Source organism: Dryobates pubescens, chromosome 13 (assembly GCF_014839835.1).
Source record: "Dryobates pubescens isolate bDryPub1 chromosome 13, bDryPub1.pri, whole genome shotgun sequence".
Classification (NCBI taxonomy): Eukaryota; Metazoa; Chordata; class Aves; order Piciformes; family Picidae; genus Dryobates; species Dryobates pubescens.
The window spans coordinates 32,276,815-32,294,072 of NC_071624.1; the positions used below are offsets into that span (position 1 = coordinate 32,276,815).

At 50.0% G+C, this 17,258-nt stretch overlaps 1 protein-coding gene across 18 annotated transcripts in view; it reads left to right on the forward strand.

Annotated features, from left to right (window-relative positions):
* The first annotated feature begins 451 nt into the window (after positions 1 to 451).
* MSI2 (musashi RNA binding protein 2) overlaps positions 452 to 17,258 on the forward strand; it is a 236,696-nt gene continuing 219,889 nt past the window's right edge. For 12 of the 18 annotated variants that reach the window (XM_054166717.1, XM_054166718.1, XM_054166723.1 and 9 more), the window contains exons 1-5: positions 452 to 585; positions 795 to 835; positions 1,007 to 1,088; positions 1,487 to 1,571; positions 5,905 to 5,946. In XM_054166717.1, coding sequence (XP_054022692.1) covers positions 524 to 585; positions 795 to 835; positions 1,007 to 1,088; positions 1,487 to 1,571; positions 5,905 to 5,946 — 312 coding nt within the window. In that variant the 5' untranslated portion in view covers positions 452 to 523. Of the gene's footprint in view, positions 586 to 794; positions 836 to 1,006; positions 1,089 to 1,486; positions 1,572 to 3,551; positions 3,605 to 5,904; positions 5,947 to 17,258 lie in introns of those variants that run through there. The other 6 variants (XM_054166724.1, XM_054166731.1, XM_054166732.1 and 3 more) reach the window with 3 other exon arrangements.

Below are 17,258 nucleotides of genomic sequence, written 5' to 3' on the forward strand. Positions count from 1 at the left end.
CCCTGCGGGGGCTCAGAGAGCGAAGCCCTACCCGCGGCGGTCCGCTCCCAGCCGCTGCCCTCCGTCGGTACCGGCGGGGAGGGGCGGAGCCGAGCGCGCGCGCGGCGGTGACGTCACGGCAGGGCCACGCGACGGCACCGGGCCCCGCCCCGTGGCGTGGGGGCGGGAGGGAAGGAGGAGCCGGGGAGGGGAGAGGAGGGGAGGGGGAGGACACGGGATGGAGGGAGGAGGAGAGGAGAGCGGAGGATGGTGGCGGGGGGAGGGAGGGACGGCGCGGCGCTGAGCTAAGCCGATCCCACGTGTGACGGATCTGGCTGCTTCCCCAGCGCCTCTCCAGTGAGATCCTCCGGTAGCGGAGGGAGGAGGAGGAGGAGGAGGAAGAGGGGGGAAGGGAAAAAGGGAAAAAGCAACCGGAGCGAACCGAGCCGTTATAACCGGGCAGGGGGGGGCGGGTTGGGCGGGCGGGGGGGGTTTTCTCAGGGGCTTCTCGTTGGGCGCGGATCGCTGCGGGCTCCGCGCGGCCATGGAGGCGGACGGGAGCCAGGCTACCTCGGGGAGCCCCGGCGAGGCGCAGCACGACCCCGGGTAAGTCAGGCGGGGCGGTGGGGCGAGGAGCGAAGCGGCGAGGAGCGGAGCGGCGAGCAGCGGGCCGCCCCCTTCTCCCCACCCCCCCTGCCCCCTCCCCGCCGCCCCGCTCCTCGCCGCTCCGCGGCTCTCCGCGCCGCCGTGAGGTGCCCCGTCAAAATGGCCGATCCCGCACCGGCGTTCAACTCCGCTCTCTTCTCTCCTTCCAGCAAGATGTTCATCGGCGGCCTCAGCTGGCAAACCTCACCAGGTAAGGACCGCTGCACCCCACCTCCCCAGCCCTCCCCGTCGCGGCTTCTCTCCCCCTCCTCCCCTTCCCCACGCGTCCCGCCCCGCGTGGGCCGCGTCCCGCCGCGCCGGGGCCTGCCCGCGTCCCCCCCCTTCGCCTCCTCTGCCTCTCTTCTTCTCTCTTTCTCCGCAGACAGCCTTAGAGACTATTTTAGCAAATTCGGAGAAATTAGAGAGTGTATGGTCATGCGGGACCCCACCACCAAGCGCTCCAGGTAAAACCGCCGCCCACCCCAGTCGGGTTGACAAACTTCGCGAGTTGCTGCCCGGGGCGGGTGGACCCCGCATCCCCCGACCCCACGCACACCCCCGCTCCCATCCCCATCCCACCCCACGCGTGGCCCGCGGGGCTCTTCGCGAGGTTTCTCCGCGCTCCCTGCGTCGCATCCTTCCAGCCGGGAGGAGGAAACAAAGCGACCGGTGGAGGCGGATCGGGGCCGGGGCGGCCGGATCGGGGCCGGCCGCTCTCCTTCCCACCCTCCCTCGGAACCGGAGCCTTCGGGCAAGGGGAGGGGGGAGGAAACAGCCATTTATTTTATGACTTGTCTCCTTGTCTCTAGTTCTCATCATTCCCCCCCACCGTCCCCATCCCTTCGCTCTTTGTCTCTCGCAGAGGCTTCGGGTTCGTTACGTTCGCGGATCCGGCGAGTGTAGACAAAGTCTTGGCTCAGCCCCACCACGAGCTGGACTCCAAGACGGTAGGTCCTGCGTGGGGCTGCCCGGCTGCCCTTGGTCTCACGGTGTGGTGACAGGCGACGCGAAGGGACCCTGCCCGCCCCCCGCAGCTGCCCCTGGCTGGCTTTCGCAGGGCAGTGACAAGCTGTCACTGAGCCCGGACCTTGCAGGGCTGAATTTTTCTCCCTCGATTTTTTTTTTCCTTTTCCTAGAGTCCGCCTTTAACTTCCAAAAAGCGGCAACTTTCTCTTTTTTCTTTTGCTTTTTTTTTTTAACCCCGAATTTCCCCGTGCTGACCGATGGCTCCTCCCCCAGCCTTCTCTTCTCTTGAGCGGTGACATTGAGAAAGCTGTCGAGTAAAATCCAACTTCGGTTGGGTTTTTTTTTTTGGGGGGGGGAGTTTGTTCTGCAGCAGAATGCTTTCTGCAGGGAACTTTCCGCTCCCTTCGATTGATTATTTATTTATCGGTGCGCGCCGTTCAAGGTGGGAGTGACTTGCTGTCAGATGGGAGAAGCTGCTTCTAGTGTCATTTCCCAAAGTCATTGGGGGGATTTTTCCCCCCCCTGTTTTTCTGGGGTGTTTTTGGGTGAGCTTCCCCCCTCACCTGTGATGTCAGGGCCCTTATGAAACGCGGCTGTTAATTTATGGAAAGCTATGCGAGAGCTCCGGAGTAGATGTGGCAGAGAAGCACAAGTCCTAATTTGTTGTTGTTTCTCCTGAGCTTTTGCTACATTCAGTTTCCCGTGGATAACATAAAGAAAATGATGGTGAGATTCAGCTGATCTCTTTTATTTTTGCTTTTCTTTTTAATGAACGTTGCATTTGCTTTTTTTATTGTTAATAAAGCAGCCACACGTGAGTCTGCCCCTTGACCTGCCACGGCGTTTGCTGTCTTGGGTCAAACAAAAGGTACCAAGCATGTGTAGCTCTGGGCCCTGTTTTTTAACTCCCTGTGCTCAAGGCCATGCTGAAAGATGAAGTTTTACTTCTGTTGTGGTTTTTAAGCCTCAGCAAACCTGGAAGGGGAGCGGGAAGGACACTGGTAGAGGTCATGATTGCTTTGGTGCTGCTCGGTCTGAAGGGGGTTGTGTTTTTGGGAAGGGAAGGATCGTGTTGGTTTAGCTGTCTGGCAGAGAGCTCCTGCTGGACGTGTCAAATGGGTTTGCTGCTGTAACTGTCTTTATAGGATGTATTGTGGGTCTTAAAGGTTTTGTTTTAACACAAGCAAGGTATTAGGAGGAATCCTGTCTCAGTGCTGGAACATCTTCTATGTGCCTGTGTGTATGAGATGAGAGTTAAGCGAGGAGCAGAAGAAGCAGGGAGCAAACATGTGTGTGTGATTAAGAAAAATGGTAATTTATGTGAAAACAAGAAGCCCTGAGCTTCTCTTACCGAAGCAGGTGGAATCTGTTGTCTTAATTCGACCTACAAATTCTGCTGGGCTTGTCTGAACACGTAGCTCGTGCTTTCACATGCCTTAATAATTTGATTTTAGGTTTAATCAGATATGGTAAGATAACTGATTCAACTGTGCTCCTGAGATTAAACTCACCAGACTTTTCATGTACAGCTATATTCTCTTATGTGTTTTTTAAAGATAAATTTAGATAAGAAGAACAAAGGCAAACAGTATCTTGAAGCAAGGTTTGGGGGGAGGGGGGGGAATATAAAGCCATGGGAGGACACCCTCTCATATTTGATTATAATTAGGTCCTCCCCAGCCTTTTTTTTTTCCCTTCCCCCTCTATCAATGTATTAATTTGCTTTTCTCTGGGGGAGGGGTGAAAAAGCTTGGCCAGGATAAATTTGCCTCCGTTCTGATTGTGTGATAATGATTGAATCAATCTAAATTAGAAATCGACCTCCGAAAGCAGTGAGGCAGCTGCGAAGTGAAAACCTAGGAGTGGGCAGGTTGCCTGTCAGCCCTGTGTTTGTAGACGTGTTGTGGTGTCTGTTCTGGAGTGTAACATAGCATTTGACTCTGTTTCAACGTCCAGCACAGGAGGCAGATCAGATCGGTTGGGTATTGGCATGGAAACGTCGCTCTTGTTTACAGTTACGTTAAAAGCTTTGTTTAGGTAATGGCCATTCATATCAGAAATAGTATTCTAGTCACTTCCTAGAGGACTTGTAGATACAGTAAGTAGAACTGTACCTAACTAACTAATTTTTATTTCTTTGTTATTTTTGGTAGACTTCTTTATTTTTGTTGTTTGGTTAATTTTTTTCCCCCCTTTGTTTGTTTTGGTTTTTTTTTTTCTTTCTTTTCCTTTTTTGGTTGTTGTTCAAATAGCTGACAGGGATATGCAAAAGGTATGGATTTGCCACGCTGCTTGCTGGTGGTCACCTTCCAACCCTGGCAAATGCCTCCTCCAAAAGGTGTCGTGGAGGGAAATGCAGCGATTTAAGCAGGGCTGTCGCTGTGGTGCAAGGACCTCCATGCTCTTTGAACTGACCTTCAAACCCCGGTGTGGTGCTTTGGAGTTGTAATGGCTCCTCCAGCTTTTGGCCAGTGGGCCCTCGCAGTGATGTCCTCCTGGTGGGACTGGTGCTCTTTGTGGAGAGAACTTCCACTCATGGATGCAGAAAGGTGCAGGTTTGCCTCCACCTTTGGGTATCGCTGTGGGAAATCCGTACCTGTTGTATTTCCTCAGTAGCCAAAAGCCTAGTCAGTGCTGAATACATCTGTAGCTGATGTTAATCTCTATGAAAGGTTAGCTTCCTAGATAAATAATTTTAATTTTTATGCCTTGTTTGTTTGAACAATAAAGTGGCATGTAATCCCTCATTTCTCAGGTGTGTCCCAAAAAAGACCCTTCGGATCTCCTGGAGACCGATCAGTTTGTCAGTTGCACATCAGATGCTCGTGACAGTTCCCTTGTTGCCAAATTAATGGAGTAAAACTGCTTTTTGGGAGGGCCCCCTGGTTATTTATCAGAGACAGGAATATTTATCACTGCAGGAATAGCAATACCAAATGGAAACAGCTCCTTTTCCTAATCAGGTTAGCTCGAGGGCGGCGGCGGGGGAAGAGCCCCAACACAGACCAACCCCAGGCTATTAAAGAAGGCCTCTGCTTCTAAAGATGCCTTAAGACAATCAGGATTAGTTTCATCAGTTTATGTAGTCAAAGAGGACGCTGAGAGCAGCTGTGAGTTGTGCAGTTAAGGTAGCATTTAGTCCTTTAAAACCTTTCCCAGAGTTTCTATTTAGAACATGGCTACATGCAGACGCTGCTCAAATCCAGAGGTGAAAGCAGCAGCAGCATGCAGACATTTTGTGCATTTATAAAGGGTCATTTTTAAAGAAGGCCATTTAAGCTGGGCAGCTGTTGACCAGGTCTGATTCAGATCTGCATCCAGCCACGGTGTCTTTTCTGTTTGTGAGAGATTTTTGGGTAGTAAAGTCTCACTTTTTAAAGAGGACTCTTGTGGAAGTTGGGTTTTAAGCTGCAAGGTGAGCATTTGGGACTTGCAGAGTGGCCATGCTTGGGGGTTCAGGCAGGGCAATGGGGCTCAATGCTGCTGCTTAAAACCAGACGCCAGGAGGTAAAGCATGTTTGTTTGGGTTTTTTGTTGTCTTTGTGGAGTACCTTAGGGGACTCCTGCAGAGAAAAGCTTTTTTTAAAGCACTTTGTTTCTCTTCTGGCTTTAAATTTAAATGCCTGTTTTTGTTTGTGTCTTGCTCTCCTCCCTTCCCATAACTGCCCCTTTGTAGTCGTTCATTGCTCACACCTGTTCTCCGAGGAGGAGCAAAGCAGGGCAGTTTGGCTTATTAAGAAGGGTAACCTTGCAGCCCACCTCATGTGTCTGTGATTGTAAGGTCAACAATGTGATTGGGTGCTTTGCCTTTCTGTTCTTTGTTTAGGCTATTTTGTGTGTGTTGCTGCCAATCACTTGACAAAGCAGGAAAACAAAAGTATCCCCAAGCCCAGCTGAAGGAAGGTGCAGGTGTCAAAACCAGCAGCTTAAGAACTCCTCAGGCCCCTGCTCATCTTTTTGTGCAGCCTCCAGAGCCAGCAGATTACACCCAAAACTACCTGTTAAATGTCGAGGCAGCACCCAGAGATGCTAATTCAGACTAAGTCAGAGCACGCTGAGCACCAAGCAGAGATTGTTGCCCAGAAGATGATGTTGGAGGTGTACAGAAGAGATGTTTTCTTCCTCTCTCCCCATCTCCCTCCCCCAGGCAAACCCAGGCTGGGATCCATCATTTGCAGAGCAGTTCTAGCTGCCCCGATGTGCTGAATTACAAGCCTGAGAAATGAGGGATTAATAATTCAGTGATTTAAAACCAAAATACTATGAACTGACAACAAAAGCTATCTTGTTGATTTCCCCTTTCTCTTTCCTCAGATTGACCCTAAAGTTGCATTTCCCCGACGAGCACAGCCCAAGGTAAGTAGGGGGATCGATAATAGGATTTTAGGCACACAGAGAATCATTGTTGCCAGGCAGTTCAGGTTTCAAAGAGGGAATTGGCAATGAAAGCTTTTAAAGCCGAAGTGCATGGAGTCTTAAGGGTATCAGCCATGGCTGGGAAACGACAGGAGAGCTGCTTTGTGCCCCTGTGTCTCCACTTTAACCATCTCCTGGCAGAGTCCTGTGGCTGGCTGGAGAGCAGAGACTTCTCTGCTTCCCCGGGAGGTCGCAGCTGCTTCACTTGTGTTTGTTGTGCTGTTCCACACGATGTGTTTTTGCTTGGTGTTTATGGAGAGCCTTTGGATTAAGTGCAGACTTCAGGCTTGTTTTGAGCTGAGCTTTCAGTTCTGTGGTTGTGATGGATGGGGATGTATCTCTGCCTTCATTGTTTGCAAATTTCCTTTTGTATAGCTTCAGAGATGTGTTTGGAAACTAACAAGTATTGGGTAGCAAGTTTCTGATGGAGCTCTGAACTCTGGGGGCCACAGGATATTCTTTTGCAAGAGCAGGGAAACAATGAGCTTTAAGTCTCTCAGCCGGCGGGGGTGGCTGGAGAAGTGACCTTCATCTTCCAGGGCACTGTAGCTGTAGTGCGGTCAGGCTTCCACCGAGGGGGTGTTGAGAAACTTCAGGCTGCATGTTTGCTCTGCAGTACCATGGGGTGCCATTTCTGCTGGAGGAGTTGCTAGTGGAATGGAAGTGGTTGTTGCACTTTAGGCTGTGCCTAAGGAAAGCAGCGGACCAGTTTCAAACCCACCTGTGCAGTCAGCTGCGTTGCACTTTGGAAAGCCAGAGGCTCCAAGAAACTTTTGTCATTGACTTTTTTTTTTCCCCCTAATTTGTTTTTATTTGAGAGCCTGCTGGAAGAACTTCATTTAGCTGCTGTGTGCCACTTGTATACTCTCTAATCATCTTGGGTTACTTCAGTAATCTGTTAAAGAAATAGGCTGCAGCGTTGGTGATGAAAGTCAACGAGGAGAAGTGGTTTAAAGTTGGTGGCAGGAGACTACCTGAGCAAGCTCAACCTACCAGTTTTACTGCTTATAGCTCCTCGTGAAAGCAAGCAGTTTAACAGAGTGTGGAACCATAATGTTAAACGCTGTACAAAACATCCATCCAGCAGAAGTGATGATGTGTAATTCCAGGAGCCCAAGCATCCAGCGGGAGAGGTGCTGGCAATTGCTTGAACAGCAAAACAAGAGCACAAATCCCAACAGCCTGCTTGCAGGATTTGAAAGCAAGCTATCCCAGTCAAATATTTAGAGATTCCCTTCTTCACAGGACACCTCTAATAAGTAATTAGTGATTAATGGTGTGCCTGGTTTGCTTCTGCACCAGGCAAGGAGTTTACAGTCTGGAGGGTTTGTGGCTTCTGGATTATGTTGTTGGATTAACGCTGTCTTTAAGACACAATTTACAGCTATCAGAATTCTGAAGGGATTAATAATTCAAGTATGAAGATGATCTTGTGCCTTTCCCCCTTCCCAGGACCTTCTGAAGGCTTGTTTGCCTGTTAAACTCTCTTCACTTAGCAGTTATCTGTTTCTACAGTGCCTATTTGCAAGAGTTTGTAACCCTTGCAGCGGAGCTGTTAAGCTGTCCTGTGTGATTCCTTCCCTAGCAGTTAAAAAAACCAGGGCATGTCTTATGTGGGGGACGTTAGTGAGTTAAATTTTCCTGTCAAAGACCACAAAATCAGGTCATTTTGACAAAGGGGATTTTGTTTTTCCCCATGTGTGTTTTGCTGGGGGGTTGTTTTGGAGAACGGACATCTTTCAAGCGTGGGGCAAACCCTGGAACGTAGGCTGGATTCCACTCCTAGCAGGAACTAACCTTTCTCTGGAGAGGTCAGCAGTGTCTGTTTCTGCTTTTTTACACACTTGTCCTTTCTAAAGTGCTGGGATTTCAACCCAGCACTTGGGGGGGGGGAGGGGGGAAATATCCTAAGATTGAAAGAAGCCTTATTAGGGAATTGGAGAAAAGCAGATGCAATAAAGAGCAGATTTGACATCAATGCTGAAGTGTTATTCTGGACAACATTTCCAAATCTGGGGTTATTTTTGGTTCATTTTTGTGTTCTGTTTCTTAATTAGACACTGAATTAAGGTTTTGGACTTGGGTTGTTCATTTATCCTGGTTGAATAACAAATGCTCAGCGTTAAAATGTGACTGTACTTTAGTCTAATTAGCTGGCTGGTGCTGGGGTCTGTGGAGAGTAATGGCATTTAATGAAGTGTCTCTGGCTAGGTGCGAGGGGGAAGTTGTTTTTTCTTCCTGAGCAGCCTTCCTGCCTGCTATGGTTAACAAAATGGGGATTGAGCTCCTTTATGGGATCTTCCTGGCAGGGACTGGGGTGGGAGCTGAGGTGGAGGCAGGGCTGTGGGCTTCTTCCCCCCTTCTTGTGCAGGGGAACCTTCTGGCAATGCTTCTCTCCAGCCGTCCCCTTCCTTCGGGAGCCCTTTTGACCTGCCCCAGCACCATTAACCCTTCAGTGGGCAGTGGCTGTGCTGCTCCTCAGGCTGCATTTGCCTCCTTTTCCAGGTCGCTGGGGTCTGCGGGGTCAGGCTCACTTATTGGTGCCTTCAGGATGATTTGTGCTTGTTCCTCTCCCCCCATGGCCCCCTCCCGATTCCCTTTAATTGGCTAGAATTTCCCTTTCAAACCGGTGCCCAGCAAAATGCTTTTCTTTGGGGCTTTTTAAACTGCATCTCCCTGATTTGACACCTCTCTGGTGATGCAAATTGGTTCCTGAGCAAGAAGTGGCAGGTTGTAACAGCAGAGCATTCTTCCCTGATTTTCTTGGAATGACCCTGGCAGAAAAGCCGTGGTGATTGCCTCCAGTGCATTACACCACGGTATGTAATCCTGCTCTCCCTGGGAAGTCCAGGAGGACTGGAAGCCATTGTTTTAGGAAATTTGCTGCAGGGGTTGAACTTGTTGAGGTTCTAGTTTATGGCTAGCAGGGAGATGAAAAGAATCTCCCTACGCCTGCTTGTGGCTGCTGTTCCTTGATAAAAATCTGTCTAGCTTCCAAGTGCTGGAAGGCACTTTCTAACAGTTGATCATTTATAACTCTGCTGACTTAAAAATCCTTAAAAAGCAGCAGTGATGGGGGGGGTGTAGTAGTGTATTTTTTACCCCCTTTTGACTGCTGAAGACTGCAATAATTTGGCTATTTTAATGTACACAGCCTGTCAGTTCTGCCATCACCTGCTACGGGAGGCTGGAGAAGCCTTATGGAATGTAGCATGTTCATTAGATAGGCTCCCATGTAGGCAATTCCCTCCCTCCCCCTCCCTGCCTTAGGGACTTACTTAGAAAACAAAACAAACCTGAGGAGCAAAAGGACAGCAGCCTCAGTCTGTGGAGAAGCTCCTTGGCCATGAGAATATCCTCACGTGGCTGCTGTAGAGATTTGGATGCTCTGTTGTGCAAAGCCTTGTACGAAACGGAGGCAGACAGAGCTGCAGAGCAGTCAGAGTTTGCAGTCAGGGAGGCTGCCCAGCGAGTTGTGTCCTGTGCTTGGGTTCCTCCAGGATGGGACTGTGATGCCTGCTCTTCCAAGCACTTTCCTCAGGAGCTTAATGTTGGGAAGTCAAGGAGCTGGGGGTACTGTAGCAGCATTCACATTGTGTGTGTGAGGGGCTGGCTGGAGTCTGCACCTTTCCTTCCAGTGGCTGCTAAATCAGAAGGGTGAGCCAGCTGCTGCTGCTGGCTCTGGGAGGTGCTCCTGTGGCTGTGCTCTGGGTGCTGGGTGTTCCAGTGTCCTATCTGCCCAGAGTGAAGCTGGTTGTTGTCAAGGCTGCATATTTGAGTTTGTGGTCGGGTCTGCCTGGGTTGGGGATGGTGTTGTGGTGACTGTTGGGTCACAAAATAACCAAAAGGCTTCGTGTTGCCTGAGTGTCAGGTGGTGATGCTGCACACCCAGGTTTCTATGAGATTTTCCCCCTTGCTCTGGGAGAGGACAGTGCAGAGCTGAGGGCTGGTGCTGGCTCCTCTGTGCTCAGGCAGTCGGTGATCTGCACACTGTGCCTACCTTGGCCAGGGGCTGCCTGGTTTCCTGTCTGCCTGAGAGGTGCAGTTGTGCACATCTATTCCTCCTTCTTGGGCAAAGCCCAATGTCAACAGCTCTCCTTTCGTGTGCATGGCTGCTGGTGAAGCCCACAGGAGGCTGGCAACTCCAGAGCAGCAGCTGGGGGCATGCCCTTTTGGAGTAACACCCAGCCTCACCTGGGAAAGGTTTTTTTTCCCCCAAGTGGATTTGGATGTCTGATTCCAATTAAGTTAACTGTGGGTGGAGTGTCTGCATCCCTTGGCTGCCTGATAAGCCTGAGCCAGGGTAGCAGGGAGAGAATCGATTCAAAGGCAAATGATAGACCTTGACAATCAGGAGTTGTTTGTTTCCTCCTCTGCTTCTGCCTGTAAATTCCTCCAGGTTAGTCCCACTACTTCCTATCTTATTCTAAGTGCTGGGTGGACTTTGAAGTCTTTTTCAAAAGGCTGTGAACTGAACACCCTGGCAGAGTTCAGGATTCTTCCCTTCCTGGCACCCTTCCTTCCCCACCAGACTGTGAAGAGCAGCAAGGTCAGACCTTCTCCTTGTGATTTCTTTGTGTTTTGTTTCGTTGTTTCTTTTCTTTTTAAATTCCCCTGCGCTTGCAGGTCTGGGGAGAGGAAGAGAGGAACTGTTTCCTGCTCCTGGCATTGGGCAGAGGTGTGTGTACCTGCATAATATTGCTGTGTCTTCTGCATGCAGAATAGTAGGTCCTTAGCAGGTGATGTGAGGGATTTCTTGTTCTGGTTGATGATCAGAGTTTGGGCATCTTGTTCAACCAACCTTGACACAGATCCCTTGGCCAGGCTAAGCTGATCCTAGAATTTGTCTCCCTCTGGCACTGGATGGTCAGATGGAAAAGCTGATGAGTCTCAGACTTGGCTAATCAACTCCAGGTCTTCTCAGGTAGCAGAGGATCAGGGTTTTGAAACCAGTTGTTCTTGGGCTCAGATTTGTGCTCTCTGCAATCTCTTTGAGGCAGGGCACGATCTGTCTTCTTGGCTGCTGGCAGCCAGAGGAGGAAGGGGCAGTGCAGGGAGTGCTGTGGAGCACACTGAGTTTTGTCAGCTGCAAGAGCCGAGCTGGACTTCTGCAATTTAGTTGCTTTTGGAGATGTAAACAATTTATTTCTTCTCCCCAACTGACAGTGTCCTTAATCCCCACAGACTGCCTTGTACTTGTGTAAAATCTATTTCCATTACCATTGCCTAAGGATGTCTTTCATGTTAAGAACAGTCCTGATGTGCTTCCCTTCCCTTTGATTGCTAACTAACAATTAGACTTGAGCAGCATCTGACTTGGTGGGGGTGTGTGTATAGTTTTGTTTTGTTCTGTTCCAAAGGGGGTTCTGCAGACTGAGTCTGTGACTGAATGATTCCCCATGCTCCTCTCTGTTGCTGGGTTATTGTTAATGGTGTCTGCCAGGTAATTTTTCTGCACGAACACCTTTCTGCTTGGATGTTGTGCCAGGAAAGGGTCTGAAATGAGGGAGGTCAGGGAAGTGGAGAGCATCAGCCTGCTGCTAACACCCTTGTGCGTTCCACTCTGCATCCAGATTGAGTCCATCTCCTCTGCAAAGTGCTGAGCCTTTATCAGCCCGGGGGTAGGTCTCCTAATGACTGATCTGAAACCATCAAATTCATTTGTTTGTCACCGCCAGTGACAGGCCAGTTAATGCTAATGGATTCTTTTTTTAGCCTGTTGACTCTGGTGATAGTCTCCTAAATGTTGTGAAATCCAAAGCATTAGGGGAACTCGGAACTTATTTTTAGAGGAGAGCTATTGCAGGAGGGTGAAGTGGTGTGTGGGGATCAAGGTGTGCGTGCTTTGGGGAGGAAAAAGAGCAGCTCCTCTCTTTCTCGAAGCCATACGTGGATGTCTTTGCTCTTCCTAATAGTTGTTTGACTTCTCAGTTGTGTTTTACTGTTCTCTTTAAGTGTGTTTTGGGTCATGCTATAAAGGGAGGAGAAGCTGTAAATAGAGGCAGTCAGCGCAGGGAAAAATGGCTTGTTTCAGAAAATGGTTCATCTGCGGGGCCTGAGTCTGCTCTGTCCCTATTGTGTGAAAGCACTTAAGCATACACTTAAGTTGGCATGAGCATGGAGTAAGTGCTGTGCTGAATCAGGATGGACTAAAAGCACATTATTAAATGCTTTGTTCCACTGTGGAGCCTGTAGCAGAAAAAGATTAAAAGATTACTTTGTGTGTTTGACAGTACTTTGTACATGGTCAGGCCCATCGCTTCTCTTTCAGAGCCAGCCAGTGTCCCCCTCTCTCTCATTTTCCCCCTTCTGCCAGAGGATCTCACTTAGAAGAAAACATTAATCTGCTGCTTCCTCAACAAAGTGATTGCAAGGTCAGTGTCGCATCAGGCTTGGAAAGGGAAGAAAAGGAAAGGAAAATCATTGTCTAAGCTTAATTTAGTCTCCAGCCCTGCAATCACATATTCTATTTGCCTTAGTCACTGGAATAATTCCGCAGACTGTGAGAGGAGTGTTCAGCATGGCTTAGGTGTCGGGGACATTATTGCTGGAGAAATGGTGGTTTGCTGAGTAATTTGGAAGTTAATGTGAATCTCTGCAGTCAGATCAGCATGCAGCATTAATAAGTTACTTCTGAACTCTGGCATTTTGCTGCTCTCCTGTTGGAAAATATTTCCTTTTAGTTGGGTGTTTTGTTGGTTGTTTTTTTTTCCCTGAGTGCAGAGAAAATCTGAAGAATGTTGGGAAATTCTTCTGCCCTGCTCCTCGTGCTGGGACATCTGCAGCCGGCTGTATTGTTGCCACCGAGCAGGCTTAAATTAAGTATTGTGATCGTGCTTTGGGAGCTTTGTGTTGTAGAGGACCCTACCCTGCTAAGACTTAAGCAGTTCTGCACGAGGAATGGTTCCAGAGACCTCAGCAAGCTCAGTTAAATGCAGACAAGGCTGCTTAATATGTTGGTGAGGTGTACGTGGCAAGAAGGGTGAAGGAACAGGAGTATTGACAGCAGCAGAGAGCGGCGTTCCCTCTGCCCTTCCCTCCCCCAGCAAAGACTTGCATTAATTTCCCATTGACTCTGGTGTACAATGGGGAAGAGGTTTCAAGCTGACTGAAGGGGCAAAGGTCCAAGAAAACTACTGTAGCAAGAACTGATGTAGAGTGACAGTAATGAGGTGGCCTGGCAGGTGGGAGGGAAAATGGTGGGGTGGGGGAAAGAAACTAATATCTGGTGAATTAAGTAGTTCCCAGGGTTTGAAGTGGTTAAGTTCTCTCGGTTTTGTTTTGCTCTGTGTGCCATGCAGCTCTGAGAGATGGCTGGAGCGAGGTCTCCTTGGCCGAGAACGTGGGCAGGGGCCTGGTTCAGCTCCAGACCCTGTGGTTCAGGGCTGGGTTGCTGCAAGTGCTGGTGTTGCCTAGAGGATACTGAATTCTTTTGTAGTGTCCCCAAAGCAGTGCTGTGCTGTTTTCATTTGTGTCTTAGCAGTCCTGACTCTGAGCTTCTCTTTACATTGTTCTGTGGGTCAGTTTTGCACCAAAGAGGAAAAGGAGCAGAGGGTTGAAGGAGTGTTTTGAAAATTCAGTTGATTTAAGAGAGAGATGGTGAAGTGCCAGCAAAACTTTCAGCTTCTTGAGTGCTGGTGGAAACAGAATGCCTGCTAGAGAGGGAGAGTCTGGTAGAGATGTTTGTAACAGTTGCTGAATACAGCACAGTTTGGTGTGTAAAGAGGGTGCAAGGAGCTATTTGTCCCAAGTATCCATAAATCCCAGTGGGCTGGGAGATGTCTCTCGAGCCAGAGACTTGGTTTGTGGCAAAAGCTGCAAACCCCCAGCACTGGCAGAAGGTTTGCTGTTTGCACTGCTGGCAAAAGGTGTTGCTGAAGGGGTCCCCCCTAGTGATTCTCCTGCAGTGCTTGCTGAAAGAGGGAAACTCGGGTAGAGTCTTCCTCGTGGCCGTGTTATTGATCACTTGTGCTCAGAGATGCATTGGTGCTGCTCCCCCTCTGAGCCCCATCCATGCACCGAGCATTTAACCTTTTGCTAAAGGGTTGCAGAGTGCCTTGGAGGAAGAAAGGACAAACAACATCCGAAGTATCTCAGCGCGGCAGAGGGCACAGCCACTTCCTGAGCCCCGGGCTGGGTACCGCAGGGTAACCACCACCAGCTGAGGGAGGTGTGGGCAGCGTCCCTGGGCGCTGGGAAGGAAGTCTGTGAAATGAGGCAGTGTTGTGTGCTGCCAGCTCTCTGGGACTTGGCTTCGAGGGGTTAAACTCAGGCTTTTGTTGTTTTTAACGACTTTTGATTGGAAAATTTCTAAGGGAGGCCCTAAGCGCTGGAGCCTGGTTCCTGGGGAAGGTGGCAACTGCTGAGCCCTGGGGTTTCCCCACGGCAGCCCAAGCTTGGGGCAGGTGGAAGCGAGATAAGGACTCGGGGCTGCAGCATGTGAAAGGTGGTTTGTGGGGTGAGTTATGGCTGCTGCTCTTCCCGTGGTGGTTACAGAGCAGCATGGGACCTGGGGCACGGTGCTGGGAGGCTCGGGGGGAACCCGGCAGTGCGTTTCAATGGGCTCAGCAGTGCGTTGCAGCGCGGGGTCGGTGCCGGTGCCCTCGGTAAGGTGAGCAGAGGAGGAAGCAGCCTGAGCTGCAGGTGTCCTGGGGCCCTGTGCCTTGGCTCCTCTCAGCTGTGCTGGATGCTCCACCGTCCCCGTGGGCCAGCTCCTGGCAGCTGCTTTGCTCCTTTGTGCTGCGGACCGGAGCCCTCTCTGTGTGCCCTGTGGCTGTCCCTGCTGCAGCTCGGAGGGGTTGCTGCCCTGGGCAGACCGGGAGCTGTCCTGATGTGTTCGCACTGTGGAGCGCAGCGCCGGAGACAGGCTGCACCTCGCTCTGTGCCTGCTTCCTCTCTGCCTGCCAAGTGAGAATTTCCTGCCCTAACTGGCCTCGAGATGGCTGAGTTGGGTGGATAGGGGTGAAAAGCACCTGGAGAGAGTCTCCTTCCTGCTCCAGTACCTTTGTGCTTTGAATTCCTGCCTCACCTAATCCCCTGAGCTGTGATCAAAGCAGCAGGTTATGCACGCGATGTGCCCAGCAGTCTGTGTGCCGGGAGGGAGTTGTGATCGCCTTGTGTGATGGTTTCCCCCACTCCCTTTTCATCTGGTCACATCCTCTGGGTCATTAATCTGCCAGATCAAATAAAGTGCCAGCCAAAAGCCCTCCATAGTTGGGGTTCCCCCCCCAAGTTTTGTGAGCATGGCTTTGATTTTGTTGTAGTTAATAGAAGTCACTTTGGGTTTCTGGATGCTTTGGAGGCATCTCCAGTGGCTGTTTCAGAGGAGACCTTTCAATATTCTTGTGCAGTAGGAAAAGAACAAAATACAGAATAGGGGGAAAAAATACTCAAGCCATTTAGTTACCAGTCCAAAGGCTTTAATACTAAAGAGCCATGAAGAAACTTTATTGGAAGTATAATTGCAGACCTAAGCAGTGATGATCTGTCTTCATGCTTTTATAGTCCCCATCACTGTCATCTGAACACAGGAAGCTGATGAGAATGTGTGCAGAACCTTCTTCAGCTGATGCTGTGCAATCCTGATCTCTTCTAATATGTGGACAGTAAAATAAAGTGTCAATTCATTGGAAAAGGATGGGGAAAGGAAAAGGTGGGAGTGGACAAGTGTCCTGGCAGAAAACACAACCTGAGTTCATCCGGCTTGCAGCTGAAGGAATGCACTTGGCAGGGTAAGACTCTTCCAGGGACCTGATCAAAAGAAATTTTGCTGTTTCTTAAGTGTTCTTAGAGGTCCTCAGCAGGTGCAATCCTTTATCTTTGGAGGATGCCTCCCTTTGTTTCCTTGAAATGTTCTGAATTTCTTCCAGCTGAGAGGAGGACAACACCACCTGTTTGTCTGGTGTTCCTGAGAAGTGGAGGTTGCTGGATGAGGGCAGACAAATGCATGCTGCCAAGCGCTTCTTGAGGTGGAACAGAGATCAGAGAGCAAGTCCTGAATTGCTTGGCCTGCTCATTGGTGCTGTTAATGCAGGTGAAAATGTGCTGTAAAGAGAAAGAGGTAATTTGGTGTTTCTAAGCAAGATTCTGCTGCTGCTTGGCAGGCCTGAAGACCTGAAATGCTCAGTATTGCCTGGTAGCTCTGGGTGAGCTCCCTGGGCACTTCAGAGGGTGCAGCTCTGCAGATGTGGATGGAGCTTGTGCTGTTGGTGCAATCAAGTGACTGCATCTAACGTGGCACTCCTCAGCTGTCATCTGCTGCCCGTTCTGGAAAGAGATTTTTATGTCCCCACTGCCCAAAGGAGCCTTGAGTGAGAGACCTCCTGCTGCTTGGCAGCCAGCGTGGCAGAAGGAGCAGTCCCTGCAGAGCTCTGGTGTTTTGCACTGAGGTCAGCAGTGCCAGGTTAGGCACAGGCTTGGCTGCTGCGAGTTCCCTCTGAAATTTGGAGGCAAGAAGCTGTTTGGAAGGAGGAAAATAAATGCATAGGAATCCAAAACTTTAGAATCTGTTTTTATTTACTGTAGCACTGAATTAGGGTCAGGTTCAAAGCACAGCTGGCTGTGCATGGTTTTGGTGGTGGACACTTCTGAATTTCTCAGTGATGGTGTCTTTGCTGTCATTGAAGTCAGCAGGAGATAATCAAAGACTTCTCTTAGAGCAGGTCAAAGCAAAGCTCCTAGATTGCCTAAACCGCTCAAAACTGCTTTGAAAACAAGCCCAGGGAAAATACTGAAGTGCCTAGATGCACAAAGTAGATAATGCAGGTTGTGGAGATGTTTGAAAGCAAAGTGAGACAGCGATGCTTTGCAAATCCCTGCTCTGCAGCTTGGTGAGCTGCCAGGGAGCCAAGTGGCCCTTGAAAGAGTTTTATGCCAAATGTAGTTGGGAGCTGTGGGCCATACGGTCCTGGAGACACCGGCATCCTACTCTCACAGAAGATTTAGGTGCTGAGATGACTGAAACGGGTTTAAATCTGACCCTTAATCTTATCATGTGGAGATGAGGTAAGTGATTGTCATTACCCTTGTTTTATGGGTGTGGAAAGCAGAAGGGCTGCCTGTGTGTTCTGCGCCGCTCGGAACAGGGGCGGTCGCTGGTGCCTTGGGAGAAGGCTATGCCAGATCTGCTGCACTGCCTGTTGCCAGATGCTGGTGAAGAGAGGAGACAGGGGGTGTGAGAAGCTGATGTCCCAGCTCTGCCACCCTCAGTGCCATGTGAGTAATTTGGCATTTTCTTCAGTACCCACAAGGTG